The sequence below is a fragment of the Diuraphis noxia genome, unplaced genomic scaffold (genome assembly GCF_037042655.1).
Source record: "Diuraphis noxia isolate RWA-SAM2 unplaced genomic scaffold, SU_Dnox_SAM2 contig0004, whole genome shotgun sequence".
In the NCBI taxonomy this organism is placed as follows: domain Eukaryota; kingdom Metazoa; phylum Arthropoda; class Insecta; order Hemiptera; family Aphididae; genus Diuraphis; species Diuraphis noxia.
In genome coordinates this window covers 72,470,406-72,492,345 of record NW_028301714.1, presented here as the reverse complement: position 1 = coordinate 72,492,345, position 21,940 = coordinate 72,470,406, and the positions used below count along the sequence as shown (strand labels likewise).

At 27.8% G+C, this 21,940-nt stretch overlaps 3 protein-coding genes across 3 annotated transcripts; 2 read left to right on the top strand and 1 right to left on the bottom strand.

Moving 5' to 3' along the window:
* Window positions 1-1,173: 1,173 nt before the first annotated feature.
* LOC107163026 (EPM2A-interacting protein 1-like) lies at window positions 1,174-2,970 on the bottom strand. Its single transcript, XM_089226701.1, has one exon. It carries the CDS (start codon window positions 1,984-1,986, stop codon window positions 1,609-1,611), a length of 378 nt encoding a protein of 125 aa, XP_089082827.1. The 5' UTR covers window positions 1,987-2,970; the 3' UTR covers window positions 1,174-1,608.
* Window positions 2,971-9,924: 6,954 nt separating this feature from the next.
* LOC107163042 (eukaryotic translation initiation factor 1A) lies at window positions 9,925-13,124 on the top strand. Its single transcript, XM_015510258.2, has 6 exons — window positions 9,925-10,133; window positions 10,217-10,300; window positions 11,928-12,031; window positions 12,637-12,769; window positions 12,843-12,949; window positions 13,015-13,124. The coding sequence occupies exons 1-6, from the start codon at window positions 10,118-10,120 to the stop codon at window positions 13,018-13,020; spliced, it is 450 nt and encodes a 149-aa protein (XP_015365744.2). The 5' UTR covers window positions 9,925-10,117; the 3' UTR covers window positions 13,021-13,124.
* Window positions 13,125-15,113: 1,989 nt separating this feature from the next.
* On the top strand, window positions 15,114-21,582 carry nop5 (nop5 ribonucleoprotein). The gene is made up of 16 exons (XM_015510245.2): window positions 15,114-15,321; window positions 15,420-15,496; window positions 16,215-16,314; window positions 16,403-16,611; window positions 16,679-16,878; window positions 18,406-18,551; window positions 18,653-18,779; window positions 18,841-19,004; window positions 19,130-19,332; window positions 19,395-19,525; window positions 19,582-19,698; window positions 19,885-19,962; window positions 20,878-20,940; window positions 21,007-21,066; window positions 21,282-21,344; window positions 21,417-21,582. Exons 1-16 carry the CDS (start codon window positions 15,277-15,279, stop codon window positions 21,455-21,457), a joined length of 1,824 nt encoding a protein of 607 aa, XP_015365731.2. The 5' UTR covers window positions 15,114-15,276; the 3' UTR covers window positions 21,458-21,582.
* Window positions 21,583-21,940: the final 358 nt, after the last annotated feature.

The following is a 21,940-nucleotide window of genomic DNA, read 5'->3' as shown; positions in this document are numbered from 1 at the left end:
TACATACCTATGTAGGTATATCATATAATTTACTATTGAAATTTTTTTGTAAAATCGTAACCAATATGTATTAAATTTATATTTATTTTCATGTATATTATATTTTAACAATTTATTATTGAACATTTTTTTTTAACATAATATAATTTTTAAAAGATAACAATTTTTAAATAACTACTTGTATAAAATATTAAATTTGGAGTAAATGATAGGTCATTTTTGTACCTTAGGCGCTTATGTCATATAGCCCCTAAATTATCACCGACCGCTGTGCTAAAGCCTATAGAGTATGAATAATAATTAAAAAATTGTCATTCCGTAAACTCTGCAGCAAATCGTATTATGTCACATTTCTATGTAATATATATAATATATATACGGTAGGAGCACTGATTTTGTATTAGCATAGTAGGTATTGTATATTTTTTAGTGCATTATAAAATCAGTAGTCGGATTCGGATTATACAATATACATCCATACAATATAATGCATTTATGCTAATAATATGTGTAGGTTAGATCATAGGCGCAACTAGAGGCCAATCACTGGGGATGCTAAAATTATGCAGAGGACACAGGCTCGTGGGGGCATAGCCCCCACACCCCCAAACACCTACCATACAACAATTTTATAATTATTATAATCATTCCAATCCATACTACCTATAAAACCATAAGCACAGTAATATTTAAGTATAATAGCTATAGTATACCGTATACCTTATAAATACATTAGGTGTAGTATATAATTGTTTAAGTGATAAAAATAATAATAAAAGTTTAAACTGAATATATACATATATGTATTATATATAATAATATTATTTTATACTAATAATAATTTTCTATTCTTAGTAGAATACTTTTCTAGTATTTCTGAAGAATTAATTTTGTTAACAATGTCTCTTTCGATGTTTAAAATTGATAAATTTGTGAACCACTGTTGTTCTATACTTGCTCTTAGCCAGTTTTTAAAACGACACATTGATAAGAAGCTTCTCTGTTACCTAAAACCTTCATATCTTTAAATGACATTAAAATGACTGCTGATTGAAGAATTTATTACCTATCTATGATTGCAACGATATAAATATATAATATAATATAATATAATATAATTATTATATTCTTAATTCTACAATAATTGTATATTATTTTAAATAAATACCTAATATATGATAAAACTATAATCATCACAACCAATTTGTGTTTCTCCTAATAAACGTCAAATATAAAAAAAACAAACATTTTTTTCATGATTTTTAAATTTTTAGTGGTTTTGGTGTGGCGGTGCTAAATAAAAAGCTGGGGGTGCTTCAGAACCCCCAAGCACCCCCCTAGTTACGCCTATGGGTTAGATTAACCTAACCTATATATCAGGGGCGGCCAAACTTTTTTTGGTCACGATCTACTAAAAATATACTTCACCCTTGAGGATCGACTTTTATAGAAAAAATTTTTATTATTGAATAAGTGCACATAAACATACAATAAGTATTATTAACTAATTACTAATTACTAAAAATAATATAATAACTTCTAAAATCTAATTAGATAAGTTTAATTAACATATTATTTTGTTGATCTGGCCATCGTTGAAGTGTAACATTACATGTCGTTGACCAATAGGTCGTAATCTGGCGAATAGTTGCTAACTGCTAATCGAAGACATTGCTCCAAATGGTCATCAGAGAGCGTAGATCGAAATTCTGTTTTTATCATTTTCATGTGAGAAAATGCTGTTTCGCACAAATATGTAGATCCAAAATAACTATGTAACTGCAAAGCTACATTCCTCAAACACGGATATTTTTCTTCACTCAATAAATTCCAAAAATTTGTTTCAGAACCTCGAGCTTTGAGGAATATATCTGATTTAATTTTTATAATTTCAGATTCAAATTTTGTAGAATCCATATCAAACAAATTGCTTATTTGTGTAGAAATATTTTCAATACTGTTTGTTTCGGAGAAAGAAAAAGACATAAATGTAATAATCAGGACTAATTTTTTAATATCTTTAAATCGTCTTTCAAATTCATTGTACACTTTTTAAACCTCAGAGCAATATATATATATATATATATATATATATAGCAATATATACCACTGCCACTGTAAATTTTTGCTTTTCAACAAAATCTTTTAAGTTTGGAAAATTATTCAAATTAGATTCATTTAATTGTGACTTGAGTAATATCAATTTTGATTTAAACCCATTTATAGAACTCAATTATTGTCCCATCTTTTCCTTGAAGTTCAACATTTAAAGTGTTTAAATGAGCCGTTATATCTGTTAAAAAAGCTAAGTTCTGAAGCCATGTATTGTTTGTTAAACAATCATAATTATCGCCTCTGGATTTAAAAAAACTCTATTATTTCAGGAAGTAAACATTGAAACCTTTCTAGAAATTTACCACGACTCAACCATCTAACATCCGTATGCAGTAATAAATTACAATGCTGAAAATCGTTTTCTTCTAATTGTAATTTAAAAAGTCGCCTTTGCAAGCTTCGTGAACGTATAGAATTAGCTATTTTAAAAGCAATGTCCATTATACTACTTGTATTCAATATTTTTCCACACAATGCTTGTTGATGTATCACACAATGGAACGTTATAAAATTTGGAAAATTATTATCATTCTTACACAAAGCAATAAAACCATTATTTTTACCTATCATAGCTGGAGCCCCATCAGTCGAAATACAAACTAATTTATACAAAGGTAAATTTGATTTATTGACAAAATTAATAAAAGCTTGATAAATATATTATATATAGTATATATAATATATTATATTAATCAAGTACCTACTTATTCAAGTTACATCTCATTTTTCAATTACTGGCGGTGCGGATGTAGACATAAACCAATATGGATAAAGAGCATTGCGTCTCGTATTGCTTCTCATGACAAACTACCTGCGTTGTTAGTTACAAAATATCGAAATATATTATTATTTGATGTTTTGTTTAAATAACGACACTGAACATTGACAATAACAACGCGTCAATAATGACACAATGATACTGTCTGGCTGTATTATGTGTAATACTAAATAACTAGCTATGAGTACTACGCACTTGAATGACAAATATATTTAACTAAGTAAAATGAGTTAATAACGTGCATAGTCATGTCATATATGAATATAATAATAATATAGCTATCCTTATCCTTATATAAATAAAAAAACAGACCTTTTTTTTATGTTTCCATTTTGTGACGACGCTATTCAACATTTTTCTTATTTTTTTTCACAGAGTTGTTCCAAATATCTTCTGAGTGTCACCACATCGCCCGATTTTCATTTTTTGTGTATGGAGAGAGAGAGGGGGGATTGTATTTGTATTAGTTATGCCACCAAAAAATATACTAAATCTATACTATTATTATAACGAGGTAAAGTTTGCGAAGTTGTAGCAGGTCATTTCTGGTTCTACTATACCGATTTTGAAAATTCTTTTATCAATAGAAAGCCATATTATTTGAGAATGTACTGTGATTAAAAGGGTTAAAAGTGGTGAAAATGATAAAAATCACTTAGCTGAAACCACTGAAGCTATGGGTATTAAATTTGGTTAGTAAATTCACTTTATGATATAAAAAAAAGCCAAAGAAAGGATTTACATAAATGTACAATTATATATACAAATTGAATATCGTTGTAAGATTATTACTTAGTAGATTTTAACCGTTATCCATCTATAATATGTATAAAATTGTACTGCTAGTACATGTAACGAATTCAACACACAGTTTGATGAGATATGTATGATGTAGGATTTTTAATGGACTACAAAGTGCACAGGTTCAGCTAGTACTAGTATATTATAAATTATAATAGTTAATATATCGTCCCAGCCTCCGGCTACAAATTTATGATACGCCTGACGCTACACTCTAGTTTTTTCCTGAAGTAACTGTTTCTCCCAATTTCCTTGGCTATTCCCCAAAAGAACTACCGCGTCTGCCTCAAACTCTGGTTGATTCTTTGTTTAACGAATATATTTCATATAATTTTCCTAGCTCTGTTCAAATTTTTACTGATGGCTCGGTGTCTCCTAACTCAGCCGGCTTCTTATTCATCCTCTAGCTCAATATTTCTTTTGCTTACAAATTACATCCCCTGACATCATCATTCTCTGCTGAATGTTATGCTATAATTAGCGCTCTGCAATTCACTTTCACATTAGAATACAGTTATTTTCTTATCTTATCCGACTCACAATCATGTCTTCTTGCCATATCCTCTGATTTGTTTTTATCTATCATGTCTCCTCTTGTTCTCGTCATCAAATCCTTAGTATATCGTCTTAGTCTTGCTGATAAAACAGTTAAGTTTTTCTGGATCCTTAGTCATGTCGGTATAGCCGGTAATGAGCGAGCAGACCACCTAGCTTTTTCAACAAAATCTTTCATCTATTTTTCTCCTTTAAAAAAACCTGCTTCAGATTTTCTTCCGATTCACTGCAAACTATTGCGCCTGGAAAACTAAATGGGACTCTCTACCACCTAACTATGCTGCATGGCATATACACATAGTTTCCTCTATTCCCAAACATCCTTGGTTTAAAGAACTCGAGATTTCTAGGTACCTAATCGTATCCTTAATAATATATTATTAATATAATAATAATATAATAATATTTCTCCCGATTCTAATCTTTTTCTCAACTCCCGTTTCATCCCTATCATTCGTTCTCTTTTCCAATTCATTCATACCGCTGGCTTTCTCATTGAACGCTAATGTTTAATTATATTGTCTGTTTTTTGTTTTGATACATAATTATTTTGGCATCGCTTTGCTATAATTATTTTTTAATAAAATGCAAATTAAAAAAATATATATATATACTTATAATAATTATGATAATATATATATTAGGTATATATTAGCTATTACAAACGCAGTTTTTGTTTTTTATAGTTATTTTAAGTTCAAGAACAGCAATTTTAGTTTTATTGTTGTAATTCAAAAATATTATTCTTAGATACTTGAAATTTTTAGGGTATACTTTATATTTTTATTTTAATATAGTTAATTTCATTATAATAACTTATATTAATACTTAATAATAAATTGTATATACAGCAACGTGCAGATTGGCCCAACGGGTTTTCGAGAAAGTTATATTTTAAAAATCTTAAACTGTTGGCCAAATAACTCTATATAAACAATGAAATAACATTTTTTAATGAACATAAAATGAAACTGTGGGGGGGGGGGGTGTAGTCGCCGGGTGGATTTAGGCGTCTGTTGCGACGCGCACCGTCGCCGGTTCCAATCTGGCATATATACTTATTACTTTATCGTATTATGCATTACTAAAAAAAAATGTATAAGTATAATTAACCGTATGTGCTGTAATATCAAAAAGGGAATAATTAAATTAAATTATAAGCAATAAATAATAATATGATATTTTTTACTGGCAGACGTGATTACGTGAATATATATATATGAGGTATACATAGATAGGTATATAAAATATACTAGGACCAGTAGGATCCAAGTTATAAATTATAATAACAATTCAATATTTTTTTTTTAGCCTTTACTGTCCATTTAGAACCATCGCTGCCTCAACCACATCTTTCCACCTATCTCTGTCTACACTATCTTCAATCCTTATTAATTCTTCTGAGATATCCTTAAGATCCGTTTTCACTCTGTCCTCCCATCTTTGTCTTGGTCAACCCCTGGGTCTTTTACCGTTTAGTCTTCCAGTGGAGAGATGTTTTGCGATACCTTCCGATCTCCAAATATGACCCGCCCATTCTAACCTTTTACTTTTTAGGTACGAACTAATAATGGGTTTATTGAACATTTGGTACATTCTTGGTTAGTTCTTCTTCTATATTCACCATTCTCAATTACCGGGCCATAGATTCGACGTAATACTTTTCTTTCAAATATGTTTAGCTTCTCTTCATCTCCCTTAGTTACCGACCAGGTTTCACAGCCATACGTCAAAACCGGTCGTAAAAAACTGGAATATAAATATACTTTTGACTTCCTGTTCAAAAATTTCAATTTAAACAATTTCGCAAGTGCGTTACATCCCTTACTCCCTGATGCAATTCTCAATTTGATTTCGTTGTGCATATTGTTACGGTTGTTTATATTAGTTCCTAGATACTTGAAATCTGTTACTTGTTGGAAAACATATCCATCCACTAGCATATCATCCAGAGCTCTCTTTTCTCTCGATACTACTACTACTACTACTACTAGGTATTTGGTCTTTTCTTGATTGAATTTTAATCCAATCGGCTCCGCTGCTTTGATTAGGTCTGCAGTCCTCATTTCTATATCGATTCGAGAACTACCAATTATTACGATGTCATCTGCGTATGCTAAGATAGTGTTCTGTTCTAGAATTTCCATATTTTGTCTAGCACGGAGAGATCTAATTACTTTTTTTTAAAGCCAAATTTAAAAGTACTGGAGAAAGCGCATCTCCCTGTCTTAGACCAACCCTGACTTCAAAACTTTCTGAAAGTGTATTTGCAAATTTTACCCTACATATCACTTCGGTATTGCACTATTTTATCAGTGCGATTAGTTTGGTTGGTATACCAAATTCCTCCAGTGCTGCACATAATGTTCTCCTTATAATACTGTCGTATGACTGTTTAAAGTCCACGAAGCAAAGATGTACTTCTCTACCATACTCATAGTACTTTTCTAACAATTGTCTGATACTAAAAATGGCCGCAATGGCAAATTTAACTGTCGTTTAGTCGGCAAATGCCGACGAGGCCCCTTCCTTAATTGTGTACTGAGACCCACCTAAATTATGTAATTGATTTTTTTTTTTTTTAATTTTGGCCAAAAAAAAAAAAATTGTATATTGCAAACTGGAGTATAATTTACTATTGTTTTATTAATAAAATAATTTAAATATTTAGAAATACTTCAATTAATAGCTCAATATATTATACGTAAATTTAAGTTATTCAACATTTTACATTTCTACGTAGTGGACATTGATCACAGATAATATAATTTATAATAATTATAATAATATTTCATTACATGCTGATAGTGAAAGTGGAATAGAAAACGATGACCAGAAAAATGAAAATACATCATAAATGACAAGTATGAAAATAAAAATATCAAATAAAGTAAAACACCCTCTTTGTTTAAAAGGTCTGTGTAAAACAAACTATATATAATAGATATATATAAATATAATAATATATATAAGACTATTATATTCGACCCTTATTTTATACTGTGTGTTTTCCATGTATACTTTGGTCAGAGTTACTAATTTTTGTGAGATCCCGAACTCCTCCATTATGTGGTAGAGACTTTGTCGGTGTATACTATCGTAAGCCTTTTTAAAATCCACAAATAGCTGCTAGATGTTTTGGCGGAATTCATACTTTTTTTCTATTAGTTGGCCTATGATAGTAAGTTCATAAGTTGTTCTATTGTTGATTTCCCTTTTCGGAATCCGCACTGGTATCTACCTGAGTATTCTATACACTTATATATGTTTATAGTATATAGACATATAGTGTATACATAGCGTATACCTATATATTGTATATACGTTGTTTTAAAACGATAGTAAAGTACATTATCCTGAATTTATATTGGCGTCTTATCCGAAAACCATTATGGCGCTATCCGTAAGTGATTAGTCATGATCAAGCTAGGGGATTGTGACACTTTTATCAGTCTACTGTAGTATATATATTTACATTCACACAAACACGCCCAACACATATATTAGTCGTGGACCGTGCGTTCAGTAGCAATGCAGCATCATACATTATATCGACGTCGTTATATTTTCGTATACAATTATATTATTATATCATTGAATTCAAATTTAATACTATCTATTACAGTAACCCACTTGTAACCTACTGTAGAGCAAAGTGACATCCACTTACCCGCTTTTTTATGCTGTTTTTAGGCAAAATACATAATAAGTGTATCGGTATGGTGTTGTAAATTCTATGGCAATACTTGCAAACACATCGGTTTAGTGTTTACCTTAAATAGCATAGGTACCTGAATAAATTACATTAATACAAATAGTTGTATTGTAATGTCATTTAACTGGAGTACATTTATCCAGCCCCACCCAAGGTAGGAAATCAACATTTTCAACTTCTTCCAACGTCAATATTTAGTGCTCTATTCCTCCAAATTTCTGCCACCATTCCCAGAACTCCTGCTCAAATACACCTCACGCAAAAATTAAAAAACGCTGAGTGAGGTGGAGGAAACGTTTTATCCAATTCAAATTTATAAAACAGGAGATTGTAGGTTTCGGATGCTGGAGTATCTAAATAATAAAAATATAATATGAAAAAAAACTAAATTCATAAGAAAAAAGCGGTTAAGTGGGTATCGCTCTGCTGTACATTAAGGGTGGGGTGGACCTCTGACTAGGGTAGGTTAAATTTTGAATGCAATGATAGGTATCATATACGAAAAACAATTCTGAACGGAGACTGTTTATCTGTCTTGGATATATTATAGATTATTAAAAATTTTCAAATCTTAAATTTAAAAAGAAAATATTTTATGAATTTCTAGCTTAAAATAATTTGCGAATTTTTGTGATTTTTACGTATGTTGTCAAAATTAAAATTTGAATGGTTGTAAAAAAAAATTGTGACTATGAATTTATGTTATTTTCAACTCCTATGGTTACAATGTGTTAGAAAACTTGTATTAAATTTTCAAGTTTTTTTACCAACAAACACATTTTTATCGATATTTATAGAAAAAAAAACTAAAAAAGTTGAAAAATTAAAATGTCAGTAAACAGCTTAAAACAAATCTAAATATTTTGAAATTTTTTTATGAATTTCTAGCTTAAAATAATTTGTGAATTTTTGTGATTTTTACGTATTTTGTCAATAATAACGTTTTTCTGTCACTTTTTTTTTGTTCTTCTCGGTTTTTTTGAAAACTGTTGGAAATGTTTGCTTTTGACCTCTATAATGCACCAAAGATATTCACTTTTCCATCGGAAACCACCCCCAAAGTTTGGATTTAAGCATTATTTCGACTAGTTATGCTGTAGGTACCTACACAGACACAAAAAAAACACACACATCATTGTAAAATCAATACATTCATCACTTCGTTCAGAATCCAAAATATATACCGATAGAAACATGTTGAATAAAAAAATCTAAAACTAAACAATAAAAATATAATACAGTAAAACCCCGCTAAAACGGAACTTCGGTAAGACGGAAACCCCGGTATTACGGAATATTAATTGTTTGGTCCCGTTTCAAATTACATATAATTTTATCCCGCTAAGACGGAAACGGACACGTTTTTGTAATGAAAGTTGATGAAAACCTCGCTAAGACGGAAATATAACACGATTTTCGTGTAATAAATTTATTTTCGTACTGTCGATACCCATAGATAATCGATATACGAGCGCGTACGATGACATTAAAAACTAATAAAATTGATATGTATACACTATACAATATTATTATCTGAGTTGCTTGGTTCAGTATCAAATCGTATATCGTTACGTTCGTGTCGTTTGCGTCACTGCGTTTTCCGTCTATCGTTTAAAATGTCGAAAAAAACAACTCTTACGCTATCGGATAAAATAAAATTAATCGAGTTAAAGCAACATGAGAATATTTCAGTGAAGGAACTTATGGTGAAATTTAAGTGTGGAAAAACGCAAGTTTATGAGGCAATAAAAAATAAAGACAAACTAATGGAGCAGTGGATGAAATGAATTGTAAAAATTCTGTATGAAAAAAAAATGTAAATCTATTTTATCTAAATTTATTGGAAGAATTGGCTAGTGGCATAAATAGATTGTGGAACTAATTTACTTTAGAATAACTATTTTGTGGAACAAAAAGTAGTGATCCCTAGCACCATCACTAATCATTCAATCATGTTCTTTAGATCAAAGTGGACTGATGATTTTGATAACGCGTTCTTTTTAATGTTTTATTTTCTCATGGGCATATTTTGTGTTAAAACTTTAAAAGCATTGTTAATTATTTAATAAAAAATACTTTTATAATCAACCCATTCACAGAAGTACAGAACCAGTAAGTTTGTATCCTCAAGTTCCGTCAATCGTCGATACATAATGCCTAAAAATAAGGGTAAGTAAATCGTTTAGTAACTCAATCCGATGTTTTTGTCATCGTTTCCTCCTACTACTTATATTGTTATTTTTCACCCCTAGGAAAGGGAGGTAAAAATCGTAGGCGTGGCAAAAACGAGAATGAAACCGAGAAGCGTGAATTGGTATTTAAAGAAGATGGCCAAGGTAATTATATTTTATTAAATATTCAGTACATGGCACATGTTATATGTTTTGCTTTTAAAATGATTTATTGTTATAAGTAATTTAGGATAAAATAAAGTGTGTACAAAATATAAATAAAAATATCGATCAATATTATAACCTTGGAATTTTATTTTCACAAACATTGAACAATCAAATGATTAACTCAGATTTGAATAGTGTAATAGTATATTAAATATAAATTATAGTTAAATATAGTTTTACTGAATAACTGAAATATTTAAAACATTTTGTTATATTGGTTTATCAATCCAGTTTATTATTTTCAGTTACAAATGGTTAAAATTCCAATAAAATTAACTATTGAATGTTTTGTAAGATATTAAAATATTATTATAGACTTATAGTCTTTAATAATATATTGTTATTAATGGACAATAACCACTATAAATGCTGGTGTGTGATGATTAACAAAAATAATATTAAATTTGTATAAATGAAAAATATTATAATATACTGTTGTCCTACAAATTGTGATTAATTATTCAGTTTGTTATGTTACATTAAATTTGTTAAAAATTAGTATACAAGAGAGCAAAAAGGTAAAATCAACCAATTTTTTTTAACTTTTAAAGGTATGTTTACAGGGTGATTTACCAAGCATGCTCTCCTCCATTTTTGTGTGGTTTTATCATTAGTCAATCAAGAGTTCTACCAAGACAATTCTTTTGTACTAAGTAAATTTTCAAGCTAAATTCTATTATTTTTTAATGTGAAAAAAGAAACGAGTCAAATAGTATTTTTCTGGACTTAAAAAATATTAAGTTGAGTGATTTCATGTGATATAGATATAGAATAATTTTAAATAGATTAAATAACATTTAAAATATTTTTATAATATTTCAAATGAGCCTCTAGATCTAGTCCCCTTTCAATAATTATTTTTATTTACTATTGTACTTAACTTGTTTACAGCTACTAGCCTTTTCCTTTTCCTTCTACTGTTGTCTGTATTTGGGATCGCTACATATTCTTTTACTTTTATTTTTAAATTATAGACATTGTTATGATACACTCTCATATATATATATATACAGGGTGATTCTTTTAAGTGGGTACACTAATTATCTCTAAAAGTATTTACTTTTTTCAAAATAGTTTTTTGCATGGTTTCAAGTTGTTAAAAAACCAACGTTTTTATTAAAAAATTATATTTTTAAATATTTTTTATCCTTATCATTTTTAAGTTTTTTACTTTTTTGAATGACAACATAGAGTTTTAATTTCATATTCCAAAGCAGAATATTTTTCTAAGTATTTTGATTCATAAAAATTGAATTTAGGACGAGTAGTTTATGAGTTATATGTATTTAAATTTTAAAGTTTAGACAAGTGGAGTAGTGGACAAACATTTTGCGGGGTAACCCCGTACGACTCCACTCTGCCAATCTAAACTTTAAATATTTATAACTCAAAAACTACTAGCCCTAAATTTGATTTTTATGAATCAAGATACTTAGAAAAATATTCTGCTTGAAACTTGAAACCATGTAAAAAATATTTTGAAAAAATTAAATACTTTTCGAGATAATTAGTGTACACACTTAAAAGAATCACCCTGTATATACATCAATTTGTTTTTATATAGAATATGCTCAGGTCACCAAAATGTTGGGAAATGGACGTCTAGAAGCTATGTGCTTTGATGGTGTTAAACGGCTTTGCCACATACGAGGAAAACTTAGGAAAAAGGTACTCAATTATAACAAATATTGTATGTTTACAACGTATCAATATCTAAGAGACTAAGGTCTCCCACATTTTAAAGAAACTATCATCCACTATTCTAATTTAATATTTAAACACTATTCTCTCCCATTTTTATTAATTTTTAATTTATAATTTGAATTCAAATTTAAGAAAAAACCAATATAAAATCACAGATTTTACTCTTACATTTTTTTTTTTATTATCCAATCTGTTTCAAAAAAGTACAATAAGAACAATTGTACCTCAGTATAGATGTAATAAAAATAAAAATAATAAAAGTAGATAAGATGTAATCAGAGTGTAGAAGCCTCCCAGGTGGAAGTACTACAATATTCTTACATTTAAAATTTAAAATATATATAAATTCTCTCTAATTTTAAAATTAACAATATACAATTGATTATACTCGATGCAAAATGTTCTATGTATAACCCCTTGGAAAAAGGATACAAGACTATATTTAAAAAAAAAAACATTCTTAATTTGTATAATACTTGTATTTATTTTGAAATAAAATATTTTGCCATTTTTATTTATGTTAATTTATTTGAAAATAGTTATTTTATATAATGGATTTTTGATTTTAGGTGTGGATTAATCAAGCTGATATAGTATTAATAGGTTTACGTGAATATCAAGACACAAAAGCCGATGTAATTTTGAAGTACACGCCAGATGAAGCTCGTAACTTGAAAACATATGGAGAATTTCCAGAAACTGGTAAAAATAGTTTAATTCATTTACTTTTGAAAATATTTAAAATATAATTGACATAAAAATATATTATTTTCAGTTCGCATCAATGACACAGTCACATTTGTTGATGATGGACTGGATGAAGATATTGAATTCGGAGATGATATTAGTGATGATGATGAAGCAGACAATGCTGTTGATAATGTAAGATTATATTTACATGAATAATTCTGTTAAAAGTAATAACAATTAATATCTTTAATTTTCAGATTTAAATTTTTTTCAAATAATGTAAGCTGTACGGTGATATCTTTTGCCAATGAATCAGATTATAATCAACAACAAATTTAAATAAATAAATACTTAACATAATGCTTAATTTGTATATGTCTGTATATGTTTTGTTCTTTTGATATTGTTTCTCCACTATTTGATATAAATTGAATTAATTGAATTAATAATAATTCTTTAGATAAAATATATAATTTATCAAATATTGTTTCCTTTTTATTATAATTATTAATTAGGTACTGTTATATATACCTATATATCAGTTTAATAAATAAAATAAAATATTAATATTTTATTTTTATTATTCAGATTTAAATACAATAAATTTTTTCGATCAACTATTGAGGTTGAAAAACTGAAATTAATTTCTTATTACACATTGTGCAATGTTTGCAACCTTAAAATTATTAAGAAACAATTAATTTTCCCTCAATAATCAAATGCATCATTCATCTAGTTATTTTCCTAAGGGAACACCTTTTTTCTCAGTAAATTTATAAAGGTTAAATAACAAACAAACAAAAATATAAATAAAAATGATCTGTGATCAGTTGAGGGTTAAAAGTTATAGTATAAATATTCATATGAATTAAAGAACTGTAACTCTATATAAAAAAAGGGCCAGTGGGTAATGCTTTTTTCTGTACAGCAGTGTACGTCACTTGCACACTGCACAGTGATTAGAACATACTATGACATTGTCTATTATACTTAAATATTAAATGCAAATATCTATAATTATATTTATAATATAAAATTACTTGTCTTGGGTGATTCATCATCGCCTAGACGAAACTGCTGAATCTATGAGTATGAAATTTGGACAGTAGTTTTGTGAAGCAAACACACACTAAGAAAGGATTTTTCGAAATTCAACCTTTACAGGGGTTAAATGGGATAAATAGGGGAAAAATTTAAAAATCACCATGCCGAATCGCTTAACCTTATCTATCAATTTTATCAACTAGATTCAATTTCTCACTGGAAAAGCTACAAAAGTTGAAAATCAAAGCATTATTTCAATTTTCAACTACCTATTTTGTAAAAATAAAAAAAAACAAATCAACATATCCATCAATCGGCTTAGAATCTAAAATGTTTTTTAATATAAATTTAAGTTCAAATTTGGACGAGATTAGACCACTTAAACTAAGAATAACGAATTACGTTATTTTTTTGTAATTTAAGAATATTAATATAATTATAATGCTGACAAATAGAACATTCAGAAAACTTTTTCGTATGCTATGGTGGTTAAATATCATTGAATTTTTACAATTTATAAATTGTTATAAATTAAACACATCTATTACAGTGACCCAAACGATACCTACAGTGTTCAGGATCAGTATAGCGATGGTAGAGGTAGTGCTTAACTTGTGAGTTGTAACTTGTCTAAGTTGTTCATCAGAGATGAAATGATTGATGAAATTTCATATATTCTGTAGTAATAGTGTCTACCTACTTAAATGTTACTTTACTACTTTAGCCCTTTGACCTTAAGTAGTTAAGTGGCACGATTTAAGATGATATATACCTTTCATCCTTTCAAGATAATAAGATAAATATCTTAATCTTAAATAGTTAAATCGTATTTTGTGGTATTTTCAAATTTTCAATAATACTAACAATATTTATATACAACTCATGATTTAAGATACTAGATAGTACCACAGATTATATAAAATTATATTATTAATTATTATAATAATATTTATATATTATCATAGATATGTTTTATATATTATTTATATATATTATAGCTACTATAAAGTATAAATAGTATAAACCATCATGGTCCACGTATAGATAAGTATAATATATTATTTTCTATGGGTCCACGATGTAGAGAAGATATATGACCATGATATAAACTATGGTACTATTTTATCTATTCTGTGGTACTATCAGGCAACCACGTTTAAAAAATGTTAAGTTTATCGTCACCACCATGATTGACCTATTATAATAGGTCAATGGTCACCACTGTATACATTTTTCCTCCATGACTTGCGGTTGCATTAACCTTAAAAAATGTAGGATGTTAAATACAATTTCTAGTTATTATACATTACATTACAATATTGTTTGAAAACCTTAACCGAACATGTGCGTGCGCCGTGTACCATGTCTCTTTTAGCGAACAAGTGTAGGTAGTTGTTGATTCAATTTTTAATATTTTACGATTAGTTCGTTTTGTATGGTTTTTTAACAGTTGATGGTCCAAAACAACATCAAATATGTTGGTTTTATTCGAAACCTCTGCCGGATACGCTATATTTAAGGTATCCTAGCGTTTTTATAAGCGACATTTTTCATCACCACGTTTACGTTCATCCACAAATGTCGAAAATAATTTAATATGTTACTTTTCGTGTTTCAGCTGCTGGATGAAAACAAATTGAAAAATGTCAGCGATCTGTACAGCCACTTCGAGTCGCCTGAAGCAACGACTAAAATGTAACTATGTGTTCCTACTTTTTTGTTTTCATTTAGATTTCACAGAGACAATAAATAATTTAGTGTCAATTGCAATCTAAGAATGAATGTAGTTAATTAAACTAATTTTAATATTTTTTTTATTTGTACCTAGTTAAAAGTTTAGAGTAAGAATTTTCGTTTTGAACTAGATAAGTAATTTAAGCTGTTGCATGGTGATTGATTTATTAGTTTTTTAATTAATCCATGTATCTGAAAACTCTGGTTGTTCAGCTAATCACCAAATTAACTCCTGTCACCCAAGCTGACATATAAGTGAATTTTCAAATATAGGCACTATTTTTGATGATGTGTTTTCACTTTGAAGTATGATCAGCACGTTCTAGATTCTTAAAACCAAACAATCTACATATTTCTGATTTGTACTTTATGAAGGTAATAGGTAATGTTTACATCTGAATCATCTGATACTAAATGACTGTTTTAATGTTGCTTCTGAAAACTAATATAATATTATTAGTTTCATTACTCATCATATTCTTGGACATTTAATAGATAAAATTATACTATTAATTAACTTGTAAAATTAGGCTAATGGAATTTTTTTAGTTATGAAATATACACAATCATTAGATAGGTATTATTTTAACTATAACTTGTTGCCAATTCTACTATTAATTGTAAGTACATATAATAACAACTTGATCATTTATGTAAATATTTAAATAATTGATTACAGAATTAAATTGAAACATTTTCAAAAATTTGATGACACTACAGAAGCATTAGCATCAGCTGCTTCATTAATCGAAGGAAAATTATGCAAATCTTTGAAGAAGGTATGTTATTGTTAGAATACATTTTTTATTAGTATTGCTTAGATTCTATTTTGTTATTGGTTTTTAATACTGTTGTTTTAATTGACAGGTTATTAAGTCGCATGTCAATAGTAGCGATTCATTAATGGTAGCTGACCCAAAACTGGGAGCTGCTATTAAAGAAAAATTTAATATCAGCTGTGTTTCAAGTTCTTCTGCAGCAGATTTGTTACGATGCATTCGGTCTCAATTCGAAAATTTATTGGTTGGCCTTCCTAAGAAAGACTTAACCGCTATGTCCTTAGGTCTTGCCCATAGGTAATGTATATTTTGTTTTAGTAATTTTTTTTCTATTTGAGTTCAAGCATTAGTTTTATTTTTACAGTTTATCACGCTATAAGCTAAAATTTAGCCCAGACAAAATTGATACAATGATAGTTCAAGCAATCGGACTATTAGATGAACTTGATAAAGAAGTAAATAACTACATAATGAGATGTAGAGAATGGTATGGTTGGCATTTCCCAGAACTTGGAAAGATTCTTACTGACAATTTAGAATATGTTAAAACAATCAAAACACTTGGTAAGTTTAAATCAGAAAAATGTATGGAGTACTATATTTTTCATTTTGTTAATTTTTTTAAGTTAAATTTACATATTTGCTTTTAATGCATTATAAAATTACTCAGCATTACTAGTAAAATAAAATATTCATAGCCCTTTTAAAAATTACTATTCAGCTCATTTAAATGAAAAATACTGTTGACAAATTAAAATCTCTATGTTTCCTGGGTTTATCAGATACACCATTACTAGGGCAGAAGACTTGTAACTTTAAAAGAGCTCTAAATATGCAATTAAAAACTCCATAATATGCATTTAATTTTTTTTAACAAATGTACATTTTGCAGAACTGAATGAAATAAAATACTAAAATATTGATTATTGGGTACTTTTCTGTTATCCCTACTACCGCTTGACGTTTAATTGATATTTTTGATGACTTTTTGTTTTATATTATAATAACTTTCCACTGCTGCAATAATTTTAGAATATGTAATTTGACGTTTTGTGATGATTTTATGTTTTATACACAATTTATATTAGTACTATCTTAAATCGTGGTTTTATACTATAACTCTCCACTGCTGTGTTAATTTATGTGATTGCTAAACATTGATAAACGTTATACTAATATACATTATTACATAAATGGCAATTCATGATGTGTATTAATGTATTATGTACCTATTAAAATACGGAACTATCTGGATAATACTATAGTAGTCGAAATAACAGAATTGAGAGTCGCGGTAGTAGGGATAACAGAAAATTACCGATTATTGTTATGTCTAGAAATGTTTTATAAATAAATACTAAACAAATAAAAGCCCGCGTGGTGCATACAAAGCTGTGGTGGTGATGTCACAGGTATAGTGTAAGACGTTAAATCATTATCTCTTCTACAAAAAATGTGTGCCCATGGACAGTCAAAAGCCATATTATATGACAAAAATTAAAAATAAATAAATTTTAATCCAAAAATGTTGATTGTATTGTTAAAAAATAAAAATGTCACTGTAGAAAAATCGATTTAATTTAAATATGTCTCAAAAGGTATAAAATAGCATATAAAAGTGTAAAATATGCCTTAAAAACCAAAAATATGCATTAATATGCACAATAAAATTTCAAAATTAGGTTTTTGAAAGCATGAAATGTATTTGTATCATATTCTGCAAAACAAATATGCAAATGCTTCAAGTCTTCTGCCCTAGCTATTACTCTAGTATCGTTTATCATTCCCTAAAAATAATATCTGTATCATCAAGTTATCTACATTAATAAAGAAAATTTAAAATAAATAGATATAATTGATGTAAATTGTATATTGTATGGGTACTTTGAGAAACTTTGAATTACAATTACAACATATAAGTACCTAACTTTATTAAAAAGTTATTATTCCATCAAAAACAAAGAAATTTGACATATTTTAAGCAATAAACTAATCAGCAGGTTAAGGTAATCTATATAAATATATTAAGTTTTAATTTTTTTCTTGTACTTATGGTTAAATCAAATATTATAAATGTTTTACCTTGATTAGGTATGAGAGAAAATGCCAAATCAATAGATTTATCTTCTATTTTAAGTCCTGCATTAGAAGATCAAGTTAAAACTGCTGCTGAAATATCCATGGGAACTGAGATTGCTGATGATGATATACAACATATAGTACAAATGTGTGATGAGGTAATTTACAATTTGTTGTAATTTTTTAAATTACTAAAAATTATTATGATAAAATGTATAAATTTTTAGAGTAATGAAATATTGTTTATTTATTGTTATAGATATTAGATATATCCACATACCGAACATCACTATCTGATTATTTAAAGTCTCGAATGATGGCTGTAGCTCCCAATGTAACTGTACTTCTTGGCGATCTAGTTGGTGCTAGAATGTTGGCACAAGGAGGTAATTTTTTTTCTAGATTAGTTTTAACTATTTTGATATTTATTTATCATTTGATTTATAGGATCTTTGGTAAATGTTGCTAAAATGCCTGCATCTACAATTCAACTTTGTGGTGCTGAAAAAGCATTATTTAGAGCTTTGAAAAAAAAACATGATACTCCGAAATATGGTCTTATTTATCATTCCAGTTTGGTTGGAAGAGCAACTGCTAAAGTTAAAGGAAGAGTAAGTAAAATTGCTAAAGTAAATATTAAACCATATAACATTAATTTGTATGTTAAATGTTACTGTAAACTAAAAAGTATAATGTTTTTATTAATTTTAATCTCTATTATTGTTGTTAATTATAGATGTCTCGTATGTTGGCAGCTAAAGTTGCTCTTGCTGCACGTTTTGATGCATTTGGCGAATCTGAAACAATTAATTTAGATTTAGGTACAAATCATTTGGCCAATTTAGAATATAAACTTCGTCTTATGGAAGAAGGTTCTATGACCAGAATAAGCGGAACTGCCAAAGCTCAAGCTAAATTTGAAAAGTATCAAGTTAAAAGGTAAATATTATGATTTTTTTTTAAAATTATTCATTTTACCTTTATCATTATTATATATTTAGAGAAATAGTACAGTATTCAGCTGCGGCCGATTCTACTATACCTAGCAATAAACGTAAAATAGAAGCCACAGATATAAAAGAAGAATATTCTGAAATAGCAGCAGTAAAAGATATCAAACAAGAAACTGAAGGTAAGTTTGTTTAAAAACTTTTTTTTGTTTTTTCACAATTTGTATTTAAACCATAGGCCAACAACCCCCTAAGAAGAAAAAGAAAAAAAACAAGGATCAAACTAATGGTGGGGATAAATCCATTGACAATGGTGCAGATGTTACAGTAAAAAGTGAATCAATATTGACCGAAGGTAAATAAAACAAGTTAGCAGTAAAATACTCTACTACATACTATTGAAATTGTTTAAGATATGGCTATTGGTTTTTGATTAGACAATAACCAAAGTTTTATTCAAATAAATCAATAGATACTTTATTTATCATATGTTATTATTTATTTGTTTATAACTACATTTTAATTTTGTATATTTTTTAAGAACAAACACCAAAATCTAAAAAGAAAAAGAAGAAGCGAGAACTTCAAGAAGAGCCAGTAAAAGAAGAGTTTATCGTTGGTATGTTTCAATATAGTATTTAAGAATATTAGCTCTGGGTAAAGTATATTGTCTGGAGAAAAAACTAGTAAAAAAATACGACTAATACTAATTGATGGTTAGAGACAATGAACTAATATTTAGCATAGTTTATATATTGAACATTTGTTTTTTATAGTACCACATAAAATGTAGAAGTTAATACAATATTATTTAACTTTTAATGGGTTGTGGGCAATTAATAAACATAAGCAAATATAATATATCAAATACTATGAGTCTTTTATTACTTAAACAACAAAAACTATAAACTACTCAACAGTTAACACACATGGTTCACCGGACGCACTAGGACTGTCTATTGTGATATTAAAATAATACTGATAATAATAATTCCACATAATCATATATTACTTAAATACTATTGATGTATCAAATTCTGAATTTTATTTTTGAATTTGTTACGTCTGATTCTTTTTGATTTCAATTTGGAGTTTCATATTTTATGATATGTTAATTCTAACAATCTATTAATCAATAAACAAAATTTAAGTAGATGATTTATATAGACACAAAAGACTAATTATTAATATGTATTCTAGCAGTTACATAATTTGTAAAAATAGTATAATTAACAACAAAATACAATCTTACATTTGCAATAGTTTATCTTGAGTGGCAGCTTCAATGTTATAGAGAATTTAACCTTTTAACAATCTGTACCTGTATGTTGGTATTTAAATTATTCTGCATCCACCAAGTAATTTTAAAATGTATAAATTCATGTTTGTAGTTTAATTGTTAATCAAATTACAATAATATTAATAGTAATATCACACATTTGTTTTACTGAACTCAAATTTAATATTTTTTGATTGGTAATATAGAGCATTTACATCCTACTAATTTTGGATATTTATATTATTTTTAATTCAGAAAATGTGACTAAAAAGAAGAAGAAGTCAGATGTTGCTGATATTTCAGATACAGAAGTAGTTAGTAAGTAGATGTTGTACACAGATAATTACAATCTTTATATGTAATTAATTATCATTTTATTTTTAGCCGAATCTGATAAAAAGAAAAAGAAAAACAAGAGTCAGATAGAAGAGACTGAGGCTATTGGTATGATGAATTGCTTTATTATTTACTTACTTTTTTACTGTTAAATGTTTTTATTTTAAAGTCAACAAACTTAATATTCATAATTTGGTATCATTTTTGTAACACTCGTGTTATTTATGTAGGATGGTGAATTATATTTGTATATGTGAACTTATTATTTTAAATACTTTTTCAGTAGATTATTTTAGTTTTAAATAAATTTTTTTTCATTCTAGAAAATTCTCCTAAAAAGAAAAAGAAATCTATTGTTGCTGACACTTCAGTAGGCGAAGCAACTAGTAAGTAGACCCAGCATGAAAAATTTTCTAAATTTACTTTAAATTTATTGTTCATATTAAACAATTTTATAGGTGAGTCAGGAAAAAAGAAAAAGAAAAAGAAAGGCCAATAAACAATTTAATTTGTTTTCGTTAAATATTATTTTATCACCTTCAACAAGAATTTATGATGTACAATTTTTATAATACTATATTGTGACAAATATATACCATACAAAATTGATACAAAATTTAAAAATATGGTTTTCTTCTTTTGGAAGTATGAATAATTTATATACCACTTTCATACTTGTGAGATCTTATTTTTGAATAATAATACTTTATGTAATACTCTAAAGTCAAATAATACAGTGAAAATTAATTTTTGAAGTTAGTTAAATTCCAATACAAATTACAGCAAAATACTGTCTTAAATATTATTATTATTTCATTCAATTCTTAGGGCCGTTCTTACAATGTCCGGTTAAGTGTCGGTTAAGACTAACCGGTAGAACTCTATCGGTTAACTCATGATAAATTCTTCCGGTTAGTGTTATCAGGCACTAACCGAGCATTGTAAGAATGGCTCTTAGTCATTCTATTAGTATTTTAATGAC

Coding starts and splice junctions, on each gene's coding strand:
- nop5 (XM_015510245.2), top strand. CDS start 15,277: ATGTTGGTTTTATTCGAAACCTCTGCCGGATACGCTATATTTAAG. Junction 16,612..16,678: donor TCCTTAGGTCTTGCCCATAG/GTAATGTATATT, acceptor TTATTTTTACAG/TTTATCACGCTATAAGCTAA. Junction 19,699..19,884: donor TGAATCAATATTGACCGAAG/GTAAATAAAACA, acceptor ATATTTTTTAAG/AACAAACACCAAAATCTAAA.
- LOC107163042 (XM_015510258.2), top strand. Junction 10,301..11,927: donor ATTTAAAGAAGATGGCCAAG/GTAATTATATTT, acceptor GTTTTTATATAG/AATATGCTCAGGTCACCAAA. Junction 12,770..12,842: donor TGGAGAATTTCCAGAAACTG/GTAAAAATAGTT, acceptor TATTATTTTCAG/TTCGCATCAATGACACAGTC.
- LOC107163026 (XM_089226701.1), bottom strand. CDS start 1,986: ATGTCTTTTTCTTTCTCCGAAACAAACAGTATTGAAAATATTTCTACA.